The 22,904-nt window shown below is 44.2% G+C and overlaps 1 protein-coding gene across 2 annotated transcripts in view; it reads right to left on the reverse strand.

Annotated features, from left to right (window-relative positions):
- TMEM255B (transmembrane protein 255B) overlaps nucleotides 1–22,904 on the reverse strand; it is a 120,129-nt gene that overhangs the window by 60,364 nt on the left and 36,861 nt on the right. For both annotated transcript variants that reach the window (XM_075918391.2, XM_075918372.2), the window contains exon 4: nucleotides 15,645–15,734. In XM_075918391.2, coding sequence (XP_075774506.1) covers nucleotides 15,645–15,734 — 90 coding nt within the window. The remainder of the gene's footprint in view (nucleotides 1–15,644; nucleotides 15,735–22,904) is intronic.

The raw sequence follows: 22,904 nt of genomic DNA on the forward strand, positions 1-22,904 counted from the left end.
CATGCTCCCGGGCGGTCACCATTTTGGAAATTGACTAGCCTAGAACTGCCCGCATCTACACGTGGCAAAGAAGGGCGATTCCGAAATAAACCCTTTACTTCGAATTACCAGTTAAACCTCATTCCATGAGGTACAATCCCCTTATATAGATTCCGTAATGATTTTGTCTTTGAAACTAACTTAGTTATGTTCCATTTCCACCCAAAGTTCAGTAATTCTATTGTTTAAAAGTTACTGTGCAGGGCCTGCAGAGAATGTGTTGTAGGTCCTTTTTAGCCTAGCTGTTGGATGCATTCAAGTACCTTTAGAGGTACTTTATAAAAATGATTCGTAGGTCACCTTTAGTACTCATGATTTTTGTTTCCAAAGGCTAAGTTACATTATCTCATGACAATAATCAATTGATGAATAAATTATTGCAGCTATGGCCCAGAGCTATCCAACTGTATAGAAATAAGGAAGGAAATCTACTATATCTTCAGCTCTCACACGATTATTGAATGGGTTGGGAAGTGCACCTTTACAAAGATATTATTTCAATTTTCCTCATGAACTTAAGATTTCTGTTTATATTTTATTTGTGATTTTAAGGCCACAAGGGTCCATTATGATCATCTAGTCCATCCTCCTGCACAAGACAGGCTGCAGACAGTGGCAGACTATCATAAGGGCCCAGAGGGCCCATTCCCAGGGCCTCCAGCCAAACGGGGGGCTTTCATACAGAACAGAACTCCAGCCTTGTCCTGCTTCTCCTCTGCCCTCTGAAACTCGGCCCCCTGGCCAGCCTGGAGAACAGAGCTATATCCATGAGCATATTCCCCACTGCCCCACCCTATCCCCATGTGGAGCTGCTTCCTCCAGCCCCTCTCCTTCCATGTGGAGGTGCCACTTCGCCACCCCCAACCCCTTCCTCCTCTGCTGCCATCCTGCCCCCAGTCCTTCTCTTCCCCCCACATTGAGCTGCCTCCCTTTCCTTCCATCCTCCCTCCAAGGCCCAGATCTGCCCCCCGATCAGCCCCTCTCCTTCCCTTCTCTTTCCCGCATGGAGCTGCCACCCAGTCCCTCCCTCTGCTGGGCTGAGGGGTTCAGAGTGTGGGTGGGGGCTCAGAACTGTGGCAGGAGGGATGTAGAAGGAGGTGAGGGCTCCAGCTGGGATGCAGGCTCTGGGGTGGGATGGGGATGAGAGGTTTGGGGTGTGAAAGAGAGCTCAGGGCTGGAGCAGAGGATCAGAGAGGGTGCTGAGGGCTCCAGCTGGGGGTATGGACTCTGGGATGGGGCAAGGGATGAAGGGTTTGGGGCACAGGCTGGCCCAAGGCTGCAGTAGGGAAAGAGGACTCCCCACAGCTCTCTCCTCAGCAGGGTAGGGGAAAGCATCTCTCACCCATCACAGCAGCCCCAGGGCTGGGGCATTTGGTTGAATGGCACTTAGGCTACGTCTAGACTGCACGCCTTTTTCAGATACTGTCGACAAAGCCTCTGTCGAAAAAGAGCGTCTAGACTACGATCAGTATTGTCGACAAAGCAAACCACTTTTTCGAAAGACAGTCTAGACACCTTCTTTCGAAAAAGCACAGTTTGCATGCAATAGCACCTTTTTTCGAAAGAGTACTTACAAAAAAAGGCGTTATTCCTTGTAAAATGAGGTTTACCGCTGTCAACAAAACTGCCGCATTCTGTCAACTTACTGTTGACAGAACTCGGCAGTAGTGTAGACACGGGTATAGTTTTGTCGACAAAAGTTGGCTTTCCTCGACAAAACCCTGTAGTCTAGACACACCCTTAGTGGGTTCCTGAGCAGGGTGCACCTTAGAGGGAACTTAGGTTCTCTGGCATAATGTTGCATTGTGTGTGCAGTCAGCTTCAGCTTGTCCTCACTCCCTCACCTGAAACTACAAGCTCAAAATCTTCTGCCACAAGTATCAGCATAGTTAGTAATTAAAAAAAACAAACAATTTATTGACATGACGACAACTTTCAGATAGCCTCATTTTTAGTGCACTGAACCATTTTCATTCATATTTATTTCTATAGATCCTATTTTACATTAGTGTTTGATTCCTTGACATATAAAGAGACATGGCTCCCACCCTGAGCAACATACAATCTAGTGTTTTTCCAGTAAATATGTAGCTTATGGTTTTCACTGTTTTTAAACTGCAAGCCTCTTTATAAGCTAACTCATTAATTCTCACTCCCTGCTGGAAGGTCAGTAAAAGTCATTTTATGATGTGGAAACAGATAATGCAAAGTTATGCAATAAGCAAAAAATCACCTAGGGTATGTCTACACTACCCCCCTAGTTCGAACTAGGGGGGCAATGTATGCATACCGAACTTGCTAATGAAGCCTGGGATTTGAATTTCCCAGGCTTCATTAGCATAAAGCCGGCGCCGTCATTTTTAAAAGCCGGCTAGTGCGAACCCCGTGCCGCGCGGCTACACGCGGCACGGACTAGATAGTTCGGATTAGGCTTCTAATCCGAACTATCTGTACGCCTCGTGGAAGCCGGGGAAATTCAAATCCCGGGCTTCATTAGCAAGTTCGGTATGCATACATTACCCCCCTAGTTCGAACTAGGGGGGTAGTGTAGACATACCCCTAGTGAGGGAGAAAAATTATTTTACTGGCTCCTCTGCCTGTGTGTGCTCAGACACTCTGACTTGATCAGTTTCTCAAACCTTGCAAAAAAGAAAAATGTACATCTCATACCTAACTTATACAAGAATAACTGAAGTATTTTAAACCATTACATATTTTTCTTTATTAAACCGGTTGCACTAAGACACACAGTTCTAACTCACTCCGAACAATATAAGCAGTACAATAAAGTGCAGCAACTTTACGTGGTTCCTTTGTTGTCTTCAATAAATAGCTGTTTTCCCCATAACTGTTTTTTAAAAAAGACTTCCAGCTAGCCCAGTACTTTATATATAAGCTAAGCTTTTCCCTGTTCTTCTCTCACCCTCACTCAGATTCATTTCTTCCCTGTTTGAATGGGCCTTTTAGACAGCCAACATTTCCCCTCTCTTTCCGGATTAAATACACACTGCTCCTCTGAGAAGCCCCTTGCAAACCCTCATCCAGAAAGCGTGTCAGGATGGGACTGTGAGAAGAACGCTCAGACCCTGCAGGGGTGGGACCACAACACCCAGCACCGTGGAGATTCCAGGCAGTGCTGTGGCCTGTAGGGCAGCCCCTACCATAGCTTAGACAGGCACCAGGGATGTATAAATGATGCCAGGGACATCTCCTGGGGCAGAAAAGCATCAGGGATGCTTAAAGCCACCCAAGCTCCCTCTTCTTCCTGGGCTGTGAATTCTATGCTGTACATCTTAGAGGCACGGCCCTGAATTTCACTCTCCATTCCTAGGTGCATGATGGCCTTTGGCCATTTTAAAATGGTCTTTATTTGGGCTCAGCATCTGTAGTGCTAGAAAGGCTTCCATTGATTGGAATAGCCCTGCTGGCAGCATTAAGAGACAGATTTTGCTGTCATTTAAGTCAGTGGGAGCCAGTGCATAATATATAGTATCTTTCCCAGATTGCTGCACAAATTAGAAGATGATATCTAATATGCACGGCAGTCTGGGAAGGTTACTAAGAAGCATCACACTTCACACTAAATTATCACACTTCATTTTAAAGTTATTCAATAAAACATTCTTCTACACTGATTTTTATTTTTAAAATGTCAGACTTTACTAAAAAGCATCCATAAGTGCCTACTTCAAAAAATAAAAAAGCATACATCTGAAAATAAAGGTTTTCAATAAAAGCCAACCATCACAAGTGAGCAAGTGATAGTCTTCAATTAGGAATAATTAGTTCTGATTCCATTGAAACAAACTCTTACAGTATATGCCATGTCATTATATTAATGAGTCATGCAGGATGGAAATGAAATTAAAAGTAATTACCTATAATTTTGCATCATGCATGGATAAAGTAAAATGCATTTATGGTTTTCCTCCAGAGAAGCTTGATAATTTAATTGCGGCTAGAAATTATGTATGTTCAGTTTTCTATTGCCAGTTGCCAAGGTAACATCTTCTTTAGAAATGAAACAAAGCTATTTGTTTTTTCTGTAGATGTGTAAGCAGGGTTTGTATGAATGCTTCCCTGACAGCTAGCTGGGATGGGGAGAAATTTTGGGTCTGTTTATGTAAAATACCATTTGCTTCTGTTCTGCTTAGATGTTCAGCAGATCGAGTGGGGTCAAAGTAATCAACTTCTGTTTGGTTACAGACCACTTTAGTACTGAATGCAGGAGTAGTGAAATATGGTTACCAATGTTGTAACTATTGTAGGAATACAGGGAAGCAGGACTGTACTTAACCTGTTCCAAATGATGGGACAACCTTGTTAAGAACCTCATTAAGTCAGCAGCTTGAATGGCAGAGCCCTATGAGAGTAAGAAGGGTGGGGACAAGTGTCCTAGTCAGGAGGCTGCAAACCCTTCCTAAGGATATTCCTTGGACTGGTTTAATCTGTCCTCCTCACCTCCAATTCAAAGAAAGAACTAAAATAGGCTTCATCTTTGTTCTGTTAAATGGGAAATCATAACAGAACTCTATTGTGGTAGGACTGTGTTTCTGCCCCTCCTGCTACGAGCCAAAAATCACTGAGAGCTTAAATCACTTGAGATGGGGCAGTGTCTCTGCCCCACCCACAAAGAGCTGGAAAAAAACACCGATGTGCAAAGGACACAACAGAGAGTCAGGGGGCAGCAGAAGGTGACTGACAGCTGGTGACCGAGTGGTTGATGAAACAGAGCGGTGCAATGAGTGGCCAGCAGGGTGGAGGCAGCGGCAAAGCCAGATGAGCAGTCAGCAGGGCTGCTAATGGAGAAGCATGACAAGAGCAGTGAGCAGGTGGATATGTGCAAGGAGCAGCCAGCAGGGCAACTCATGGAGAGGTGCAGAAAGAGCAGTGAGCAGTTGGCCAGCGGGAGTGACTAGTGAATGGCCAGAAGGGTGGGTCACAGTATGTGTTTCTGAACCCCGTTTGTGGTGTTTTCCCAATTTAACACCGAGTTACTGCCCTCCTTTTACTAAAAGTCTCTTTTCTACACTCAGACTCTATGCCTGCAGGTGGGGAAGCACTGCCTCTCACAGACACCCAGGAGTGGGGTGTGCATTTCCCAGCATGCTGAATGGGGGCTTGAGGCAGTTCTGTGTTATTTCAATGGAATAGAACGCCTAGATATTGAACCTGGCCCTGGCTGCGGCTGGCTCCACATGGCAGAAGGGTTACAGATAAAAGTGAATATTACAGGATTTTCCCTCCCATCTGGACATGTAACACACTGGATGTCATGAAGAACTGTGTGGTATCGATCTGAGTTCTCATGACAGCATCTGACCCCATGAGACAACAGAAAAGAGGAGAGGCTGGAGAGTCCATGGCCTCATCTTCTCAGTCTAAAGGAATAAAAACACCATATGGCTAATAACACTGCCACACCCTGTTTGTGAAAAAAAACTGTAATATTCAAAATATGTGTTTCCCAGAGTTGCCTGTGTAAAATACAAAGAGCTGCAGGACAGTATGCACAGAAAATACAGTGGCAGAGACTTCCTCCACTATGTTCAAACACCTTAGCTGAATTTAGTCTAAGTCAAATACTAAGTCATCACAGTAAAGCCGTCTGCAATTAGAACTCAGGTAGAGGTTGTACCTCCCTGGGCCAGCAATGTCAATGAGAGAATTTTCCAGACCAGAGAAGGTGTCCCCTGCCACTGGCCCTGAGCCAACCAGCTCCCTGCTTCTGCCTGCACAGCTCCTCCACCTCCAGCCAGACTGTCTGCCTTGCTGCCATCGGTTCCCCACCCGTGGGCTGCCATGGGCATTTGGGGTTTTCCAGCCCCCAGCCCCACACTGCTACAGTTTTCTGGCTCCGTGCTGCCACAAGTGGCCAAACTTCTTCCTCCAGTTTGTTACTGTGGGTAGCTAGGATTCTCCAGCTCCTGGCTCTGTGCTACCAGGGTTCTCTGTCCCTGCGCTGCCATGGATAGCCAGATTTCCTCCTGGCACTAGGCTCCCAGGCTGTCTGAGCCAGGAGCAATAGAGGTCCTGAGGGACCATGGATATTGATGCACCAGAGAGTACCAGTTTTCAGTGATTCATCCTGTATTTGCATAGTCCCAGGTTGCTCTTATGCTGATACTGGGTATGCAAAGAGAATACATATGTATTCATATACATATATGACAATGCAGCTGGAAATTCAAAAGAGTTAGTGGTATCAACGCTGCACAGCTGTAGAAATCCAGGCATTTCACAGGGTGGCAGTGTTACACTTACTGAATTTCTAAGGTCACCCATTACACAGGACAAGATGAATCAATGCAAGTTTAACAAAACTGGCCCAAATGCTGCTGAAAGTGGAAGGAACATGTCTAAATATGACCACATCTAAAAGTCACATTGACTTTCTCTGCTCTGCCAACATAGGCTATAGTTTTGTAATATAAAGACCTATCCCCTAAAAACTATACAGATACTACCAAGCAGCCACCAGAAAACTAGATGAGTATAACAAATTTTGATCCTTACCACACAGGACTTGTTTCAGATTGAGAACCAAAAGATGAATGACTTCATATCCCCATTATCACATCTTTGAGCTAGCCAAATTCCTGTATAGCCTTTTTCAATACTTCTCTTAATAATCTTTAATATAACACATACAAAGACAACACAAATGTCACATTTGGGTTGTAAATCCTCCAAATTCTGTTACATTCAAATTCTGTCATTTTTATGGTTATGCATTTCATAGCTTTTTGTTTGTTTGCTTTCATGTCCATCTTGCTATGATTTTAGAAACATTTAAGGTTTATATTCATTTCAATGCAAAAATTACCTAATGCAGTGTTCCATTTTAATACCTTCCCCTTCATTAACTTCCACCAAAATGAAGAAAGATATCAGGACATTTAAAATTATGAAAATAAATCTTTAATTTTGTTACAAAACAAAGTTTGCATAACTTCAAAAATAACAATGTATGGTAACAACAAATTTAAATCGATCCTATAAACATTACTGTCATAGAAAGGCCAAAACCAGAGATCCAGATCTGGGCTTATTTACATTTCACAGTTCAATACATTTGAAATCTTGAAAACAGCTCAAGAGAGCTTGCCACTGCAATTAAAACATGAATCTTAGTACCTGGCACTGGTCAGCATGGAACCTGAACTTAATCTGGAGACAAGTGATATCAAGTGTAGGTTTTCAGAAGCTTCCCCGCACACCTTATCATCTTGCAGTCAGGTTAAAATCCTTTACCCACACAAGGTCACTGATACTTACAGTAAATTGTTTCAGATATCATACATAGGGGCCCTGCACAGATACAAAATTGGTATCAGCATTAGCTTCTGCATCTATAAAAATGATCTGTGAATATCTGCATCAGCAAAAGCATGGATGCAGATATAAAATGGATATCTGCATATTTGCAGAGTTCTCGATACAAAATTTGTATCCACATTGGTACCTTCAAAGATGAGCTGTGGATATCTGCTTCCAGATCTGTGGGTGCGGATAGCCCTGCATATAAAATGGATATCCATGGATTTGCAGGGCTATTGTCATACAACCTATTCTCAAGTTCTAGACTTCATTACAATAATAACCTTAGACAAAACCCTTATCAGCCATTCCCTTATTTAACCATTGCTTCCCCCTAGTGACTAGTTATGAGAGTCCATGCAACAGAAAATAAATATGTTCCTGGATCTCATAAAAATCAAACCCTCTTAAAACCACTTCTGTTTAAAACATCTTTTTTCAATTCCTAGGCAAAAACCACATTAAGATGAAGTTAAGGTTAAAAGGACAGTAGGGCAAATAATGAATTATTTTTTGGTTCACTGGCAGCTGCAAAAAAAAAAAAAGTTACCACAAATATAAATAGTTTTGGTTGACCAGAAACTCATGTTTTAGTAAATAAACTATTTATTCAAAAACATTTCACCCAGCTCTATTGAAGAATACACGTCAGTAATTTAGGATAAAATACAGTACAAGGATGTTGTCTTTATATCAAACTCAAGCTTTATTAATCCAGTGAATTCACTTAAGATTAAATTTAAAAGAAAACCAAACATGTTAAGGGATGGAAATCCACAGATAGGGTACCCAAACAATCTTAACTCTGCTGTGTAATGACATTATGAGGGGACATTTTTAAAAGTTCTAATGTATTTTTTAAAATCAGCATACTCTAATCTGGATCCACAAAACACTAAAATATCTAAACTAAATATGCATGGTTTTGGCAGTGTCAGTACAGAGCGGAGATGGAAGATAAACACTGTCATGAGAAATAACAAGAACAAATTACCAACAATCCTAAAACATATATTCAAATGTATCCTATGCACAAGATTTCAGAATTTTAACTAAACAGGAAGTTTGACAACTCACTGAATAAATTCTGTAATCTTGGAGTGGATATGATGTATTTCAGACATAATGCAGAATTTAACCTTTGTTAAGTGCAAAATTCAACTTAACCTTGACTATGGAGTCTGCACCAATTCCTCCACAAGTCAGTTAGTCAGGAACACCATTATTTAATTTTTTCCTTGTCAATTAACACCTTACTGCTTCTAATAACCCTTTGACGTAATGCTGAAAGGATTGTGGATGTAAACATCTCCTCTATTCACCCTTCATCAATTTACACAGCCTGATCATACCCCATATCTACCCTTTTAACATTCTGCCCTAATTTCCTTCTGCATCTCCTTAGGGTCCTTCTGGTGTTCTGGAAGCTCTCCTCATTCTCCCTGTTCTCCTCCAATTTCCTTCTAATGTTTATGTTGCTCTTCGGCTCAAATCTCTGCCCTACATGTAGTACATGAGCTAGGCTGGGTATGAAATCAATAGTGCAGGAGAAAAACAAACAACAGAGCAAACAGGTAGATTTTCCCAGAGCCACTGATCTCTTCCACAATTTTCAAGAAAGCCAGTTCCCTTTGTCACTAGACACTTTATGTGTCCACTTGTAAGCAGCAAGTATCTATGTTCCCAAAGCATTTTTAAAGGTATGGTACAAACCATCATTCTCTAGAGCTAAAATTCTCATTTATCTTTCACCTTCCTGGTTTTTCCTGGCAGTTTATCCAGGTTGCATCTGTTGGTGATGGCATTAGGTTTTCTTGCAGCCCTGCTAGCAAGAGATGCAGTAGAAGTTACTCTAGGATCTGTGTGTGTAATTGCTGAGGTGAGGAGTATGTCTCTTCTAGTATTGGACAGGTTGGGCAGTCAAGGAAGGGATTTGCTTTGATTCTTGAGTTAGACAGACATTCCTGACTACTGGTGGTCTACATTAGCAAGTGTGAGAGGACTGGGTGGAGGAACAGGAATCTCCCCTGACTTGTGAGTGGAGGAAGCCCAGAGATCTGGTTTAGTGCATCTGTTTAGTGCAGAAATTTTAGAACACGCTGATAAAATAAACAGTAGTAAGTCACCAGGATCAGGTAGTATTCACCCAAGAGTTACAGAACTACTAACTATGGCGTGTAACTTATCACTGAAACAAGCCCCTGTACCAGATGACTGAAAGGTAGCTAAAATAATGCTGATTTTTAAAAACGGCTCCAGAGACTATCTTGGCAATTACAGGCTGATGAGACTAACTTCAGCACCAGGCAATTTGGCAGAAACTATAATAAAGAATAGACTTAGACACAGAGTTAAATGCTATTGTTGGGGAAGAATCAACATGGCTTCAGCAAAGGTAAATCTCGCCTCTCCAGCTTATTTCTAAACATTTCAGATCAATGTGCACCAGCGGTCAAAAAAATTTAAGAACCATTAGAAAAGGAACAGAAAATAGGACAGAAAATATCATGATATCACCATATAAATCTATTATGCACTCATATCTTGAATACAGGCAGTCCCCGGGTTACGTACAAGATAGGGACTGTAGGTTTGTTCTTAAGTTGAATCTGTATGTAAGTTGGAACTGGCGTCCAGATTCAGCTGCTGCTGAAACTGACCAGCGGCTGACTACAGGAAGCCCGAGACAGAGTTGCTCTGCCCCGGGCTTCCTGGAATCAGCCTCTGATCAGTTTCAACAGGCTGAATCTGGACGCCAGTTCCAACTTACATACAGATTCAACTTAAGAACCCTAGGCGTCCCCAAGTCAGCTGCTGCTGAAACTGATCAGCGGCTGATTCCAGGAAGCCTGGGGCAGAGCAACTCTGCCTCGGGCTTCCTGTAGTCAGCGCTGGTCAGTTTCAGCAGCGGCTGACTTGGGGACACCTGGGGCAGAGCAGCTGGGGTGCTGCTGGGTTGCTCCAGTAGCGCCGCTCCTCGGCGCTACTGGACCAATCCACCAGCACCCCAGCTGCTCTGCCCCAGGTGTCCCCAAGTCAGCCGCTGCTGAAACTGACCAGCAGCGGCTGAATCAGGATGCCTGGGGCAGAGCAGTTGGGGTGCTGCCGGGTTGGTCCAGTAGCGCCCAGAGCGGTGCTGCGGGACTAACCGGCAGCGCCCCAGCTGTTTTACCACAGGCGTCCGGAGAAAAGCCTGGACTGCTGGGGGGGGGGGGAGGTGTACTAGCTGCGCTCCCCCCCCCCCAGTAGACCAGGGAGACGCGGGTGGGGGTCCGAGATGCACCGCGGTCCCGCCTCCCGAGTCCTCCGCGGCTTTGCTCCCTGGTCTGGGGAGACGTGGAGCAAAGCCGCGGAGCACGCGGGCAGCGGACAGCCCAGACGCGCCGTGGCTGTCCCGCTGCCGGCGTCCTCAGAGGCTTTGCTTCCCGTCTCCCTGGTCTGCTGGTCTCCAGCAGACCAGGGAGATGGGCAGCAAACCCCGTTCGTAACTGCGGATCTGACATAAATCAGATCCGCGTAACTCGGGGACTGCCTGTACTGCATCCAGTTCAGGCCACCCCATCTGCAAAAAGATGTAGCAGATCTGGAAAAGGTTCAGAGAAAGGCAACAAAGATCATCATGGTTATGGAATTATTTCTATAAGGGGAGAAACTGAAAAGATTAGGGCTGTTCATCTTAAAAAAAAGATGACTAAGGTGAAGTATGATAGAGGTCTATGCATTCATGAAGGGTGTGGAAAAAGTGGATATGGGAATTTTATTACGCTTTTCCACAATACAAAAATCAGGAGTCACACAATGAAATTAACAGGCAGCAGGCTTAAAACAAATAAGAGGAACTACTTTTTCACACAATTAACCTGTGGAACTCATTGCCATGTCACATCAGACTTACCAAAAGGATAACTGGGCTCAGAAAAGAACTAGAAAGTTTAACGAGGATAGGTTCATCAATGTCTATCAGCCATGATAGTCAGGAATGCAGTCCCATGCTTCAGGTGACCTAGCCTCTGGCTGCTAGAAGCCAGAAGTGGAAGTCTAGGCTGAATTGCTCCAACTGTCTTATTTTGTACTAGGGATGTACTAGTGTAGTCAATTAACCTATAAGCAAAAGCTTATCGGTTAATGCTGTAGACTACATGCATTTCTCCCCCCTCCCCATTCCCCCGCCCCGCCAGCAGTCTGGCTCAATCCTGGCTCGCACTGGGTCCGGAACCTACCCCTGCTGCAGCTCTGCATTTAAAATGTATTAGGAGCCAGGCAGTCAGGCTTGCACCAGGGGGTGGGGCGAGGGGCGGGGGAGGGATTTGTATGTGCTCAACCCTATCCCCAGTCAGCAGTGCAGAGCAACAGGCAGCCAGTCTGCAATGGGAGCTGGTTTTTAAACTGCCTTCCCTTGTGGACCAGCTCCCGCCTGGCACCCTGCGCTGCTGCCTCTGATACAGGGGCAGCAGCAAGGAGTGGTACAGGGCTCCTCAGGAGGGGGGGTGTAGCGCACTTGATGCTTGCCCCACCCCAAAGACAATAGAATAGTCAAGTAACCAATAAGAATTTACGAGGTTAATCGACAATTCAATTAACCAATATTTAACATCCCTATTTTGTACACTTACCCTGAAGTTCTGGTACTGGCCTCTGTCAGAGACATGTTTTGGTCTATTGGTTTGACTCAAAATTACAGTTCTTATGTTTGCATAATCGGGGTTCTAGTCTGCTGCTAGGTAACAAAATGCCTCAAGCAAACATGATTTGCAGATAATGGAATCCTGTAATCTCCATATTTTTCTGAAATAACATCACTGCACATTACCCATGGCTTTGATTTGTTTAATTTGATTCTAGTCTTTTTCTTTTCTTTTTTAAGGTGAAAAGTGCAGTTGAACGGATTAGTACTGAAATGAATCTTATGCAGTAAATTACATCTGCACTATTATTTCTCAAATGAGCTAGTGCTACTTTAAATCAAGCTACTTATACTTCAGTGTCTTTAATTTTATAAGTGCTTTGCTCTAGTGCTTTCTATTAAATGAAGTGTTTTTAAATGAGTCTTAAATAATTTAAATATATCTTTTCTGAAAAATGTCCCCTTCTAGGCAGGATTTTGACAATTTTATGTCTTTTTAAGAAGGAAAAACAGATAAAGTGTTTTATGAATTCATCTACAGATTTATAAAATGCAAGAGAAAGTGAGCAAAAAAAGTCCTCTACATTCATAAGCAGGAGCAAACTGACAAGGATTATAACGTAGTGATTTATTTGCTTTGTTACCATCTCTTCCTCCTTTAATGAAGTCACAAATGAAAGACAAATAAGGGATATTTCTTATTTTAATTGGTGTGAAAGGTTATGTTGTATTTGTTGGAGTTCTGAACCAGGCTACTCTATTATCTTAATTCTGCCTTTCCCCACCCTCACACTACTACAGCTCTCAGGCTAATATTGTTTCACAACTTGGGATCATTTTAAAAAATGGCTTGAATGCCCTGACTTTCTGTCACCTCATTTCTGCATAGGTGACTGGAAATTCCAAGTTATGGCTTCTGGCGCTCCCTCCCATGGCTTCCTTGTAAGGTAGAAATGCCGCTCTGTGCTGCAGCTCTTCTCTATAGAACTGGAAAAGGGTTCAGTCTGCCTAACCAGAAGATCTCAATAGAGATTAAGGGCAATGGAGCGAACAGACTCCATGGGCCCTTAGGCACAGTGGAGGGCCCTGGCTCTGTGCTCCCAGAAGTGGTGGGGATGAGGGCAGAAGCAATGCCCCCAAGTCCTCAGCACTGCCCAGAGTGTGCAGCATGGTTGCCGGAGCCTACGGCCCCTTTGAATTATTGGACTCTGAGGCAACTGCTGCTTTCCTCCTCAGACCCCCGTCAGCGGGCCCATCGGTGTGGAAACCCTCTACCTCTTTAAACTTCCTTCCTGGCTTCAGCTAGTGCTTTCTCCCTCTGGAGGAGTACTGGAGTAGAAGAGAGAGCACTTGGCAGTAGATTGTATCATTTCCATACTAAATGCAATATATTTTTTTATATATAAAATAAAAGATTGTATCATGTCTATACTAATCGATCCCGCTGGATCGATTGCAGCCTGTCAATCCAGTCAGTAATGAAGACATGTCCTGCAAATGGAATAAGCTGGATGGTGACTTTCATAAGTTTTGCAGGATCTCTAATTTTCTATCAAAATGATATCACTAAATAAGTCTTTGGAGAAAGACAAATGGATCAGACTCAGACTCCATGCAAATAGGCAAACAGTGTAAACACCACTGATTTCCCCCAAAGGTTTCCATGCCACGTCTGAATTTGCCGTATTTCATTTTAGAATAAATCTCAAGGACACTTATATTGTCAATAATGTCTGCATTTTGTCCACCGCTGTTAAGTACCTAGCACTGAGCAGATGACACCTGCAGCTTAATTAGTCGAGTCACTGACCTATTGGATTCTGAATTCACCCAGGACTACTGTGGGCTTCTCTTTGAGGGCAATGCATCACCCTCACATCTTAATACTGCATTGTGATGACAAGTCTTTGAATGCTATGTTCAGAGTCTGCCATCAGAACTCCCCTTTCAACTTCACAAACCTGTGTGAATAAGGCCACTCCAAGGGCATGCCATGACAGGAAGAGGCATGCAGATATTTGTACTCTGATAAACACTGAAAGACTATAAATGGTAGGCATTATTTAAGAGACATTTTTCTTCAGATATGAAAGTAGTAACATATACTAACATGATATTACTATTTGACCAAGATAAGGGAACAATGTAGTCTCTGGAGCAAATGTAAGTGCAGGGAGCTGAAAGGCAAGAGAATGAAGAATGACTAAGCAAGTGCCTAGAAATATTCAAGGACTGTTTTTGTCTGTGTTTGAGATTTTTGCCTACACTATGAACTCAGACATAATACTATGCATCAAAGAAGATGACATTCTTTTTCTAACTTTAGTATCTTGATCGGTTGCATACACTTTTGGATGAATACACAATGGTCACTTGTTCAAAATGAGGGTTAAGCCAGAGAATAAACAACAAAATACACATCTTACAATGCTAAATTGCACTACTCCTACTGACAGATTTCACATAAGCCAGTTACCGAGTTTTTAACAACTAATATATGTGTAGATTTCGCTCCATACATGAATATATGATTCATATTATATTTATTTTAATAACAGCTTTATTCTCCTGAATGATTTGCAAAGATGTAAGAGATGTTAAGGTTACCATAGCATAAATAAGATAGACACAAAAGTATATGAAAAGACAAAGGGGGGGTGTCAAAAAAACTGAACTGACACTCAATTTAAGCCAAAATCCTGTTCTGTCCTATATACAGACACAAGAGAGTAACTGGGTATAAAGTGCTTCCTTGTGCCAGCTACCTACACCACCATTCAGAGGGCAGAAGGGGAGGCACACTCTGCATAGCACCTACATTCCCAGACCAAAGAAGAGAAGGTAAGACAGCCTTCCCCTGTACACCACACTGGTCAGCACAGCTGTCCAGATGCATCAGTAAATGTACTGACTTGGAGCATTTTACTACTCCCCAGAACAGTAAGGGAACCAGGAAAAGGACTATGATTCCTGGAATTACCATATTTTCAGGAAAACACAACAACATGTGGCCTCATAGCTCAGGAAAAACTGAAAGCTCACAGACACGTCACATATTTAGAATAACAATATTTAGTAAATATAAATCACCTTCAGCAGGGGTACTAGGTATTTTGCGCCGCTGAAATATAATACCAACCAGCACCAAGAAAAGGCGACTAACCTAGATCTTGTAATAACCACAAAACAAGCATGTTTTTGAAAAATAACGAATTATTAAAGTTCCTCTTCCTCTGCATGTACCATTTTCATTTATAATAATAAACAGAGAGAGGCTTTGTAGTCTGTCCTCAGGGCACTTGAGACAGCCAGGTTCCAGTCCTGGTACCAATGGAAATTTAATTATTTCTATAAAATGGAACAACTTCAATAGTAGGGACAGAGAGACCCATCCCAGAATACCCAATACCCCAGTGGTTAAAGACTCACCTGGGATATGATAAATTTGGGTTCAAGTCCCTACTCCAGAGCAGGGTTTCAAACCACATCCCAGATATGTGCCAACAGAAATGGCATGATCTTTAATGAATAAATCATTTCTCCAACAAGAAGAGCTACAAAATAAGTAAAACTTCACTATTTCCCAGAAGAAAATATTTCCCACTGGAAGTGCCATGAGCATTCCGAACGAACAGAAAAAAATATCAAGGCCCATACTTACTATATGTCGTGCTGCAAAGACTCCATCAACAATTGCACAACAGAATGCTGCTACAACACCAAAGCTGATAAAGACGATGGATGCTACCAACTATAAAGAGAAAAGCAGATTTAACAACGTGTTCAGTGCAATTCTTGAGACACAATTATAAGACAAATTGCTCTGGCAAACTAGAATGGAATGTTCCACTGGTGTTATCAAATGTAATCACTCACTTTGCACCACTGCAGTGCAAATATCAGTGGCACAGGGCAAAAAGGCAGAAATCCTTGGCTGCTACCAGTACCTCTGAATTGATATACTGCTGGAAAAACTTACATCTTTCAATTAAAAAAGAAACAAACTGGCTGAGCTATTCAATTCAATGGTGATTTCTCTGAAATCAAGCGCATCGAATAAACCAGCAGTGGTGCCTATAGGGAGCATAGCAAAGAGCCATCTTCCCATTGGTTTATACAAATCTGTAAAGCTTTGTCAGCAATTCATGTGCACAAATAAAAATCATGCAATGAGCTAATGACCAGCCAAATGCACATCCATCAATTGTACGAAAGCTTTTGCTCCCCCTACCAGCTTACTGAGTCTTTTTTTCCTTAGAAAAATCCTAGGGCTAATTTATATACCATGTTTAGTTGCTCTCCATTGTTTACCAGATCTTCAAAACTGTCAAAATCATCTCTTTTCTCCTAGGGTTTGTTTAAACATTTCCCAACATTTATAGATGTGCTGAATAAACCAAGCAACGCATGTTATGTATTTGAATCAATACAAGAACAGAAGTATCAAAATATCCCAACTTTAAAGTAACTCACTACACCCAAATGTTATAGTAAATCATTTACAAATATACACTGTAGCACAAAACTCAACAGCTACAATAATGGATATGTAGCTAAGTTCAATAGAGAAGGTGACGTGAATATGGTTGAAGTGCTGGAGTGGCTGGGAATACAAGAAAAGGAACTATGGCAGTTAGTGCACTTAAAGAAGCCTCCTCAATCTTTTAAGCCACCTAAGTAAATTAATATACCTTAAACCATTATTTAGCCCAACAATCGTCTCACCTTGACCCAGAATCTACTTACCTCTATGTATTCAGAGGAGCACCACTGATCTAAACAGGACTGCTCAAAGAACATAAAATTAAACGTTTGCATAAGTCTGCAGGAACAGTGTTTTTATTCCTAAGGTGTAGTGAGGGGTGATGTAGGGTTCTTCTATTATTTAATGTTTGCTCTCCCCCACATTGAACTCCAACAGAGACCAACATCCCCGACAGGAGCTGCTGTCAGTAACAGCAGGAAGCAGGTGAAGCCAGGCAGAGCCTTATTCTCACCACCAGTCTCACAATCCTCTGCCTTTAATGACTTTTATTGAAATGGGCATCCTTGAAGGGGCTATGGGTTTTGTCCCCTCTCTCCCAAGTCTCTTATTCAGTCTGAATCTAAAACACCTGATAGGGAAGGTTGACTGGAGCTGAGCCTTCCGCCCCCCACCCCCGGCTGACAGGGACTGCTGCCGCCCCGAACTACTGGCTCTGATACAGACACAGGCAGCAGCCTTCCCCCTTTTTATTTTACTTCAACAATATTTTTTCTCTGTGGTTTTTTCTGGGGGGGGGGCGTGTTTGGTATTTTTGTTTCGGCCATCTGGCAACCCTATTTAGGGCAGGGGTGGGCAAAAGGGCCTCTGCAGCCAACAGTCCGGCCTGCCAAGCAGGTAGATCCGGCCCATGGAGGCCCTGCTGTCTCCCCCCCCCCTCCCCCGGCCAATTAGGGCCTGGGCGTGGGGGAGTGCCCGAAGCCTTCTCCACTCTGCCCCTTAATTGGCCTGAGGGCAGGGGAGCGCGCAAAGCCTCCTCCCACCCTGTCAGGAGCACATGGCTCTTTGAAATGTCATGTGCTGCTCACAGGGCGGGGGGGAGGGAGGGAAGAGCAAAGGAGGCTTCACACTGTCCCCCACCCCCCAGGCCAATCAGGGCCTGGGGCAGGGGAGCTGCATGAAGCTTTCTTCGCCCTGTTCTGGCCCTGCAAGGAGGAGGCTTCCAGCGTTCCCCCGCCCCCAGGCCCTGATTGTCCTGGGAGTGGAGCGTGCCAAGCCAAAATCCTAGTGGGAAGGGGGGGGAAGGGGCTCCCTCACCGCCAGACGAATCATGGTCGGGTGTAGGGTAGCTCCATCCCCTCCTGGTTAGGCCCTGCCCCTTCTGGGGTGGCCCGGGGCTACTTCAAAAATTTGTGAAGTGGCTCCAGGGCAAAAATTATTGCCCACCCCTGGTCTAGGGGAAGGGGTCAGGCTTTGGGTAGAAGGGATGGGACTTCAGCTGCCTTCCCCAGCTGGACCTTCACCTGCCAGTCCATGGGTCAGAACCACAAAGTGGGTCCCAACCCTATTTTAATGAGGTTGCCAAGGAGGGTTGAAACTTGCTGGGGCTTGGGGCCAAAGCCAAAATCCAAGAGCTCCAGCCTTGGGCAGAGGGACTCAGGTTACAGGCCTCCTGCTTTGGGCTGAAGCCCTTGGGTTTTGCCCTCCGATCCCAGGCCCAGGGAGGTGGTACACAAGCTTTGTTGCTCCTCCCTCCCCCCCAAGGGAGATGGGCTCAGGCAGGCTCAAGTTTTGGTCCCCCCTCCTGAGATCATGTAGTAACTTTTGTTGTCAGAAGGGGTTGTGGTGCAATGAAGTTTAAGAACCACTGCTCTAGCTGACCCCTTATATAAAGTACCACATTTCATGCTTAGAGCAAATTATTACATGTTCATTATGAAGCCCTTAAAGAGTGAAGTTAAACTTAATACTTCATAGCCCATAACTACAGCAGTGTTAGTGGACACTAGTGTCTTCAAGTAGAAATATGCATAGTGTGTCAGTACCAAATTATCGTCTTGCAAGCCTGCATCATGTGATATGCACTATCCACTTTGAAATTAAGCACCTCCATGAAATCAACAGAAATTCTGCTTAAAACCTGATGGCATAATATGGCCCATGTCTTTCAAATGATAAATCCTGGATGCTTTTTAAATATATTCGTTCATATCTTCTTGCTAACGCAGAGCTATCATTAAAGTTTATTCTAGTTACTTATAGGATGTTAGACTGTGCAGTCACAGTGAAAGCACAATTGCTAAGACTTATGAGCTCTTTTTCTGAAAGTGGACATGAAAAAACCCTAATTCAAGCCAATCTTATATGAAGCTCCAAGATATCTCTATTTTGATTTTCAAGCCATAGCAGTCACTCAAATAATTAGTGTACTTATCCAGGTGCTACCAAATTGCCTGTTGGAACTAAGAATGAATTATTGGAAACTGACCCAGAGTTGCCTTTCCTATTTCACACATGAGCAATTTATTGATGATTTACAGTGTAAGATCAATGTTTTCCTCTCATAAGAATCACTTAAATTATCTTACAAGAGTTTGCTAACCTTTCAGCTTCACAATTCCAATACTAAGTGCCTCTATGAGAAATGCACACATAAAGATACACAGTGAACTGTGTTTTTGTATGAAACAATGGGGTTGATTCTGCAACCTTCATTCATGTTAAATATAATTTACCTATGCCAGAACTTTCATGGATTTCAAAAAGGTTGACTCTGGGATAGATTCTCCCACCTTTAGTTAACACTGACTAGTAACTTAGGGTAGCATTCTTAGGCACCTAAGTCCCATTAAAACAAATGCAACTTTAGGCCTAAATACCTTTGTGAATCCCACCCTGAGAGATATTCCACTGAAATTAATAGAACAATTTGTGGAGTAAGGTGAGTGAAGATGACAGAATGAGGCCTTCCTTCAGCTAGATTCTCTTGGTTCATTCAAAATTTATGCAAAATATTTCGAGATACAAAAAAGATAAAAACAAACAGGAATAGAAAACAGAACATCTCAAAATAAAATTACAGATTAATGTGGTCTCTCCAACCCTGTGTTTTTTAGTGAGACACAAAAATCAAACTACAAAATGTGATACTTACCAAAAATGCCTCTAAAACTGCAAAGTTGAGAATTCTTGTAAATTCAAAAGCTTACTCTCATGACTGCTACTTTCACTAGAGTTATGGTACTGAACATTCCACTGTCGGTCATTGACAGAGAAAGAAGAGCAGTAGTAAATAAATAAGGATAATTTTACTAAGTGGCAGCCTGTGAAAAATAGGGGTCAGTTAAAAAAAAATCCTGTCTCAGAGGATCTGAGTCATGAGTCTGCACTCGTAGTTTATGCAAATTACACCCCTTTATTCAATCATGCACTTCCCCACACCCAATCACCATCTAGTTCAGAGACAAAACGCTGGCAGATCACCCTGGGGCCAGCCAACCGCTCTGACTGGGTCTCGAGGGTCACCTTCAGATGGCAGAGAGGGAGGCCCGGGTCCACCCACTTTCCCGGGCCCCGGCCCAGGGCCCTAAGCAGGGAGCTAAGCTCCCTACTGTAGCAAACGGGGATGTTGCCCCTAAACACATTTGCTTGCGGGTTTTGCGACCCCGCCCTGGGCCACTGCTCAGCTCTGCCGCCCGGGCTCAGGTCACAGGTGCACGGTGCGCCCACTGTGCCCCCGCGCTTGGATCCCCCGGCACCTGCTCCTCCTGTGCCTCCATCTCCCCACACTCTTGCTCCTGCTCCTCCCTCTCTCTCTCCTGCCCGGACGTCCCTCTTTTATATCCGCCCCTAGGCATAGTGGGTGATGTCACCCCGCTCCCCATCCTTACCTCCCTGGGCGCCCATCTGACGTCACACACCCGGAGGGTGTGACGTCATCCTCCTGTGCCGGGCCCGTGATAGCTTGCGGGGTCCGTGCTCTCCGTGTGGCCCCCCTTCCTTCCCCACCCGGCACCTCCAGAGCCGGCCCCGTCGCTTTCCCTGCAGCACGGACACCGGTGCTTTTGCCCTTCTGGGCCTCTCTTGGCCTGGGATCATAGAGGGGTTGCTCCACCCCGCCACACAGATCAATGACAGAATCTCATGCACATTTTAATACTATCATGTTTTAGGAGATGCGGAGCCTGAAAAGGGCAGGGAGCTCAGCACCTGGGGACGTGGAGTACAGCTGGGGACAGAGAGCCCAATGGGCAGGGCCAGCATCTGTAGCTGACAACAGAGCCCAGGGGCCAGGAGGAGAGCCTGGCTGGGTCTCTCCTGATGGACCCCAGGAGAGCCCAGAATTCATCAGGAGAGGGGCCAGAATTGACCTCCCTTGGTCCAGCAAATTCCCTTATTCGGGATCACTCAGGTCCTGAGGGTGCTGGACTAGGGAGGTCCCACCTGTATTTGTCTTCAGGGAAAAGTAGAGCCCTATGAGATTTGCTAGGCTCAAGATTGTGGCTCTGATATGTACCTGGTTCCTATATGGCTCTGAAACAACTCTTTACTTCCCTTTACTCAAAGGCAATATCTAAGCTAAGTTTGCTGTTTAATCACTGGTAAGTGCTGAATGCTTCTCAAGATACATCACTTTCTGCTGTTAGGCAAAGCAGCTCAATCTCTACAAAATATATAGATTTTTTATACATCACTGTTGCGTGGGATGTAAGTAACATTATATCTGATAAGAACATATTACTGAAGCTAAATGATTGCTTTTGCATTAAACAGGCACTGGCGTCTCTGTGTACTGTGCTCCTCATCAAGTCTCAATGTTTTTTTTCCCCAAGTATAGACAGAGTTGCAATTATCTGCATCAATGTAAATTGAGAAATACTGTCATCTGATGCCTTTTAGTTTGAAAAATGTAGGCACTGCAATAGCTACATAAATGTTACACCATGAGTTTTCAGAGCACTTGGGCTTTCAGAGCACCCTGGGCACAGCAAACAAATTTAATAATGAAATAGAGGAGGCACTTTGTTGTAGCTGTGTGTTCCTGAATGTAACTTATCAGATGTATAATTTGGTTCTGTTGAGCTTTTACTACTTGTATTTCCATGTATCTCTAAGCTTAGCACAGAAGATGTAGTCAAATAAGTTCATTGCACTTTCAAGAACACCGTGGTTAATACCAGAGGAGCAGAAGTTTACAAAAACGTGGCATACTATATGTAAGCGGAGGAATGGTCCCGCTATTGTGGGGAACTTTCCTGGCTTCTATACCACCCCAGTGAAATGGACCAGTGAAAGGATCTGAGTCCCTGCTCCCACTTCCTTTACCCCACGGCTTCCCTGATCCTGAGGGCTCCCCCTCCACTCTCCTGAGTAGCAGAGCCCTTGAAAACCCCAACAAGGCTGGGCCCAGGTTTCCTGGGGCTTAATCCCCGACCTTGTAGTCACTAGGGGCAGGAGTTAGGGTGTCCCCACTCCGAGGTGCTCTCTTTACACTGCAGGCCTTCTTGGCCCAGTGATCACTTCATAAGGTTCAAAGCAAATACAATTTATTAAACATCAACCGATTAAAGGGAAAAGAATAAGAAAAAATGAGAATGGTTAAATAAGAACACACAGCCCTGCTCTGTAGCACAGGGACATCAAAACAGCAGCCTGCAAAGTGTAAGGACAGTCCACAGTCTCTTCTTTAGAGGCCCCTTAGAGGCCCTGGATGTGCTGCAGGGGGGAAAGGGGGGCTGCAGGCTGGACACGCTTGCTCTGGCAGTGACCACACAGCCTCAAGCTCTAAGTGGCCAGACCCCTCTCCCAGTCCAGAGCCTCTCCCCACACTTTGAAGTTCCCAGCTGCTCACCACATCCAGCTGCAGGCTGAGCTGCTTGGCCAGTCTCTAGCTCCTTGAGTTGCTTCTCTGTTCCTTTTGGCTCTCTGAGCACTGCCAGTCTGCTGCTCAACACAGGGTCGGCGCTCCTTGAGCTGTGTGTGTCTGGTTCTGCTGCTGCAAAAACTGCCCCTCACCACAGCTTGCACTCCTCTTAGCAGTCTCTCCGCTCTCTCCTTGCTCAGAGAGACCCTGAACAATCCCAGCTCACAGGGAGGACGGGTCCTGGCCTCTTGCTTTTCTCACTGGCCTGTCCAACTTGTCAATCAGGCTGAGCTGGAGTGTTGGCTGCTTTCCATTGTCTCTGGGGTCTGTCAGTCTCATGGACCCTTCCCCTTTTGATACTGGGTGCTGGCAAGCCAAAAAACTCCCACAGAGTTTAAGTAAAGGGGCTAACAGTCCCCTTACATATATCCCTATCCACAACGTACAAGTACTTTCAATACCTGGCACAAACCAGAAACTGCATATGTTACTATGGCAACTAACCAGGGACAGAGATTAATAGCCTGTAAAACTAAAAGAATACACTGCCTTCTGCTTGAGGTGCTGCTCTCAAT

Source organism: Pelodiscus sinensis, chromosome 1 (assembly GCF_052426305.1).
Source record: "Pelodiscus sinensis isolate ZL-2025 chromosome 1, ASM5242630v1, whole genome shotgun sequence".
In the NCBI taxonomy this organism is placed as follows: Eukaryota; Metazoa; Chordata; order Testudines; family Trionychidae; genus Pelodiscus; species Pelodiscus sinensis.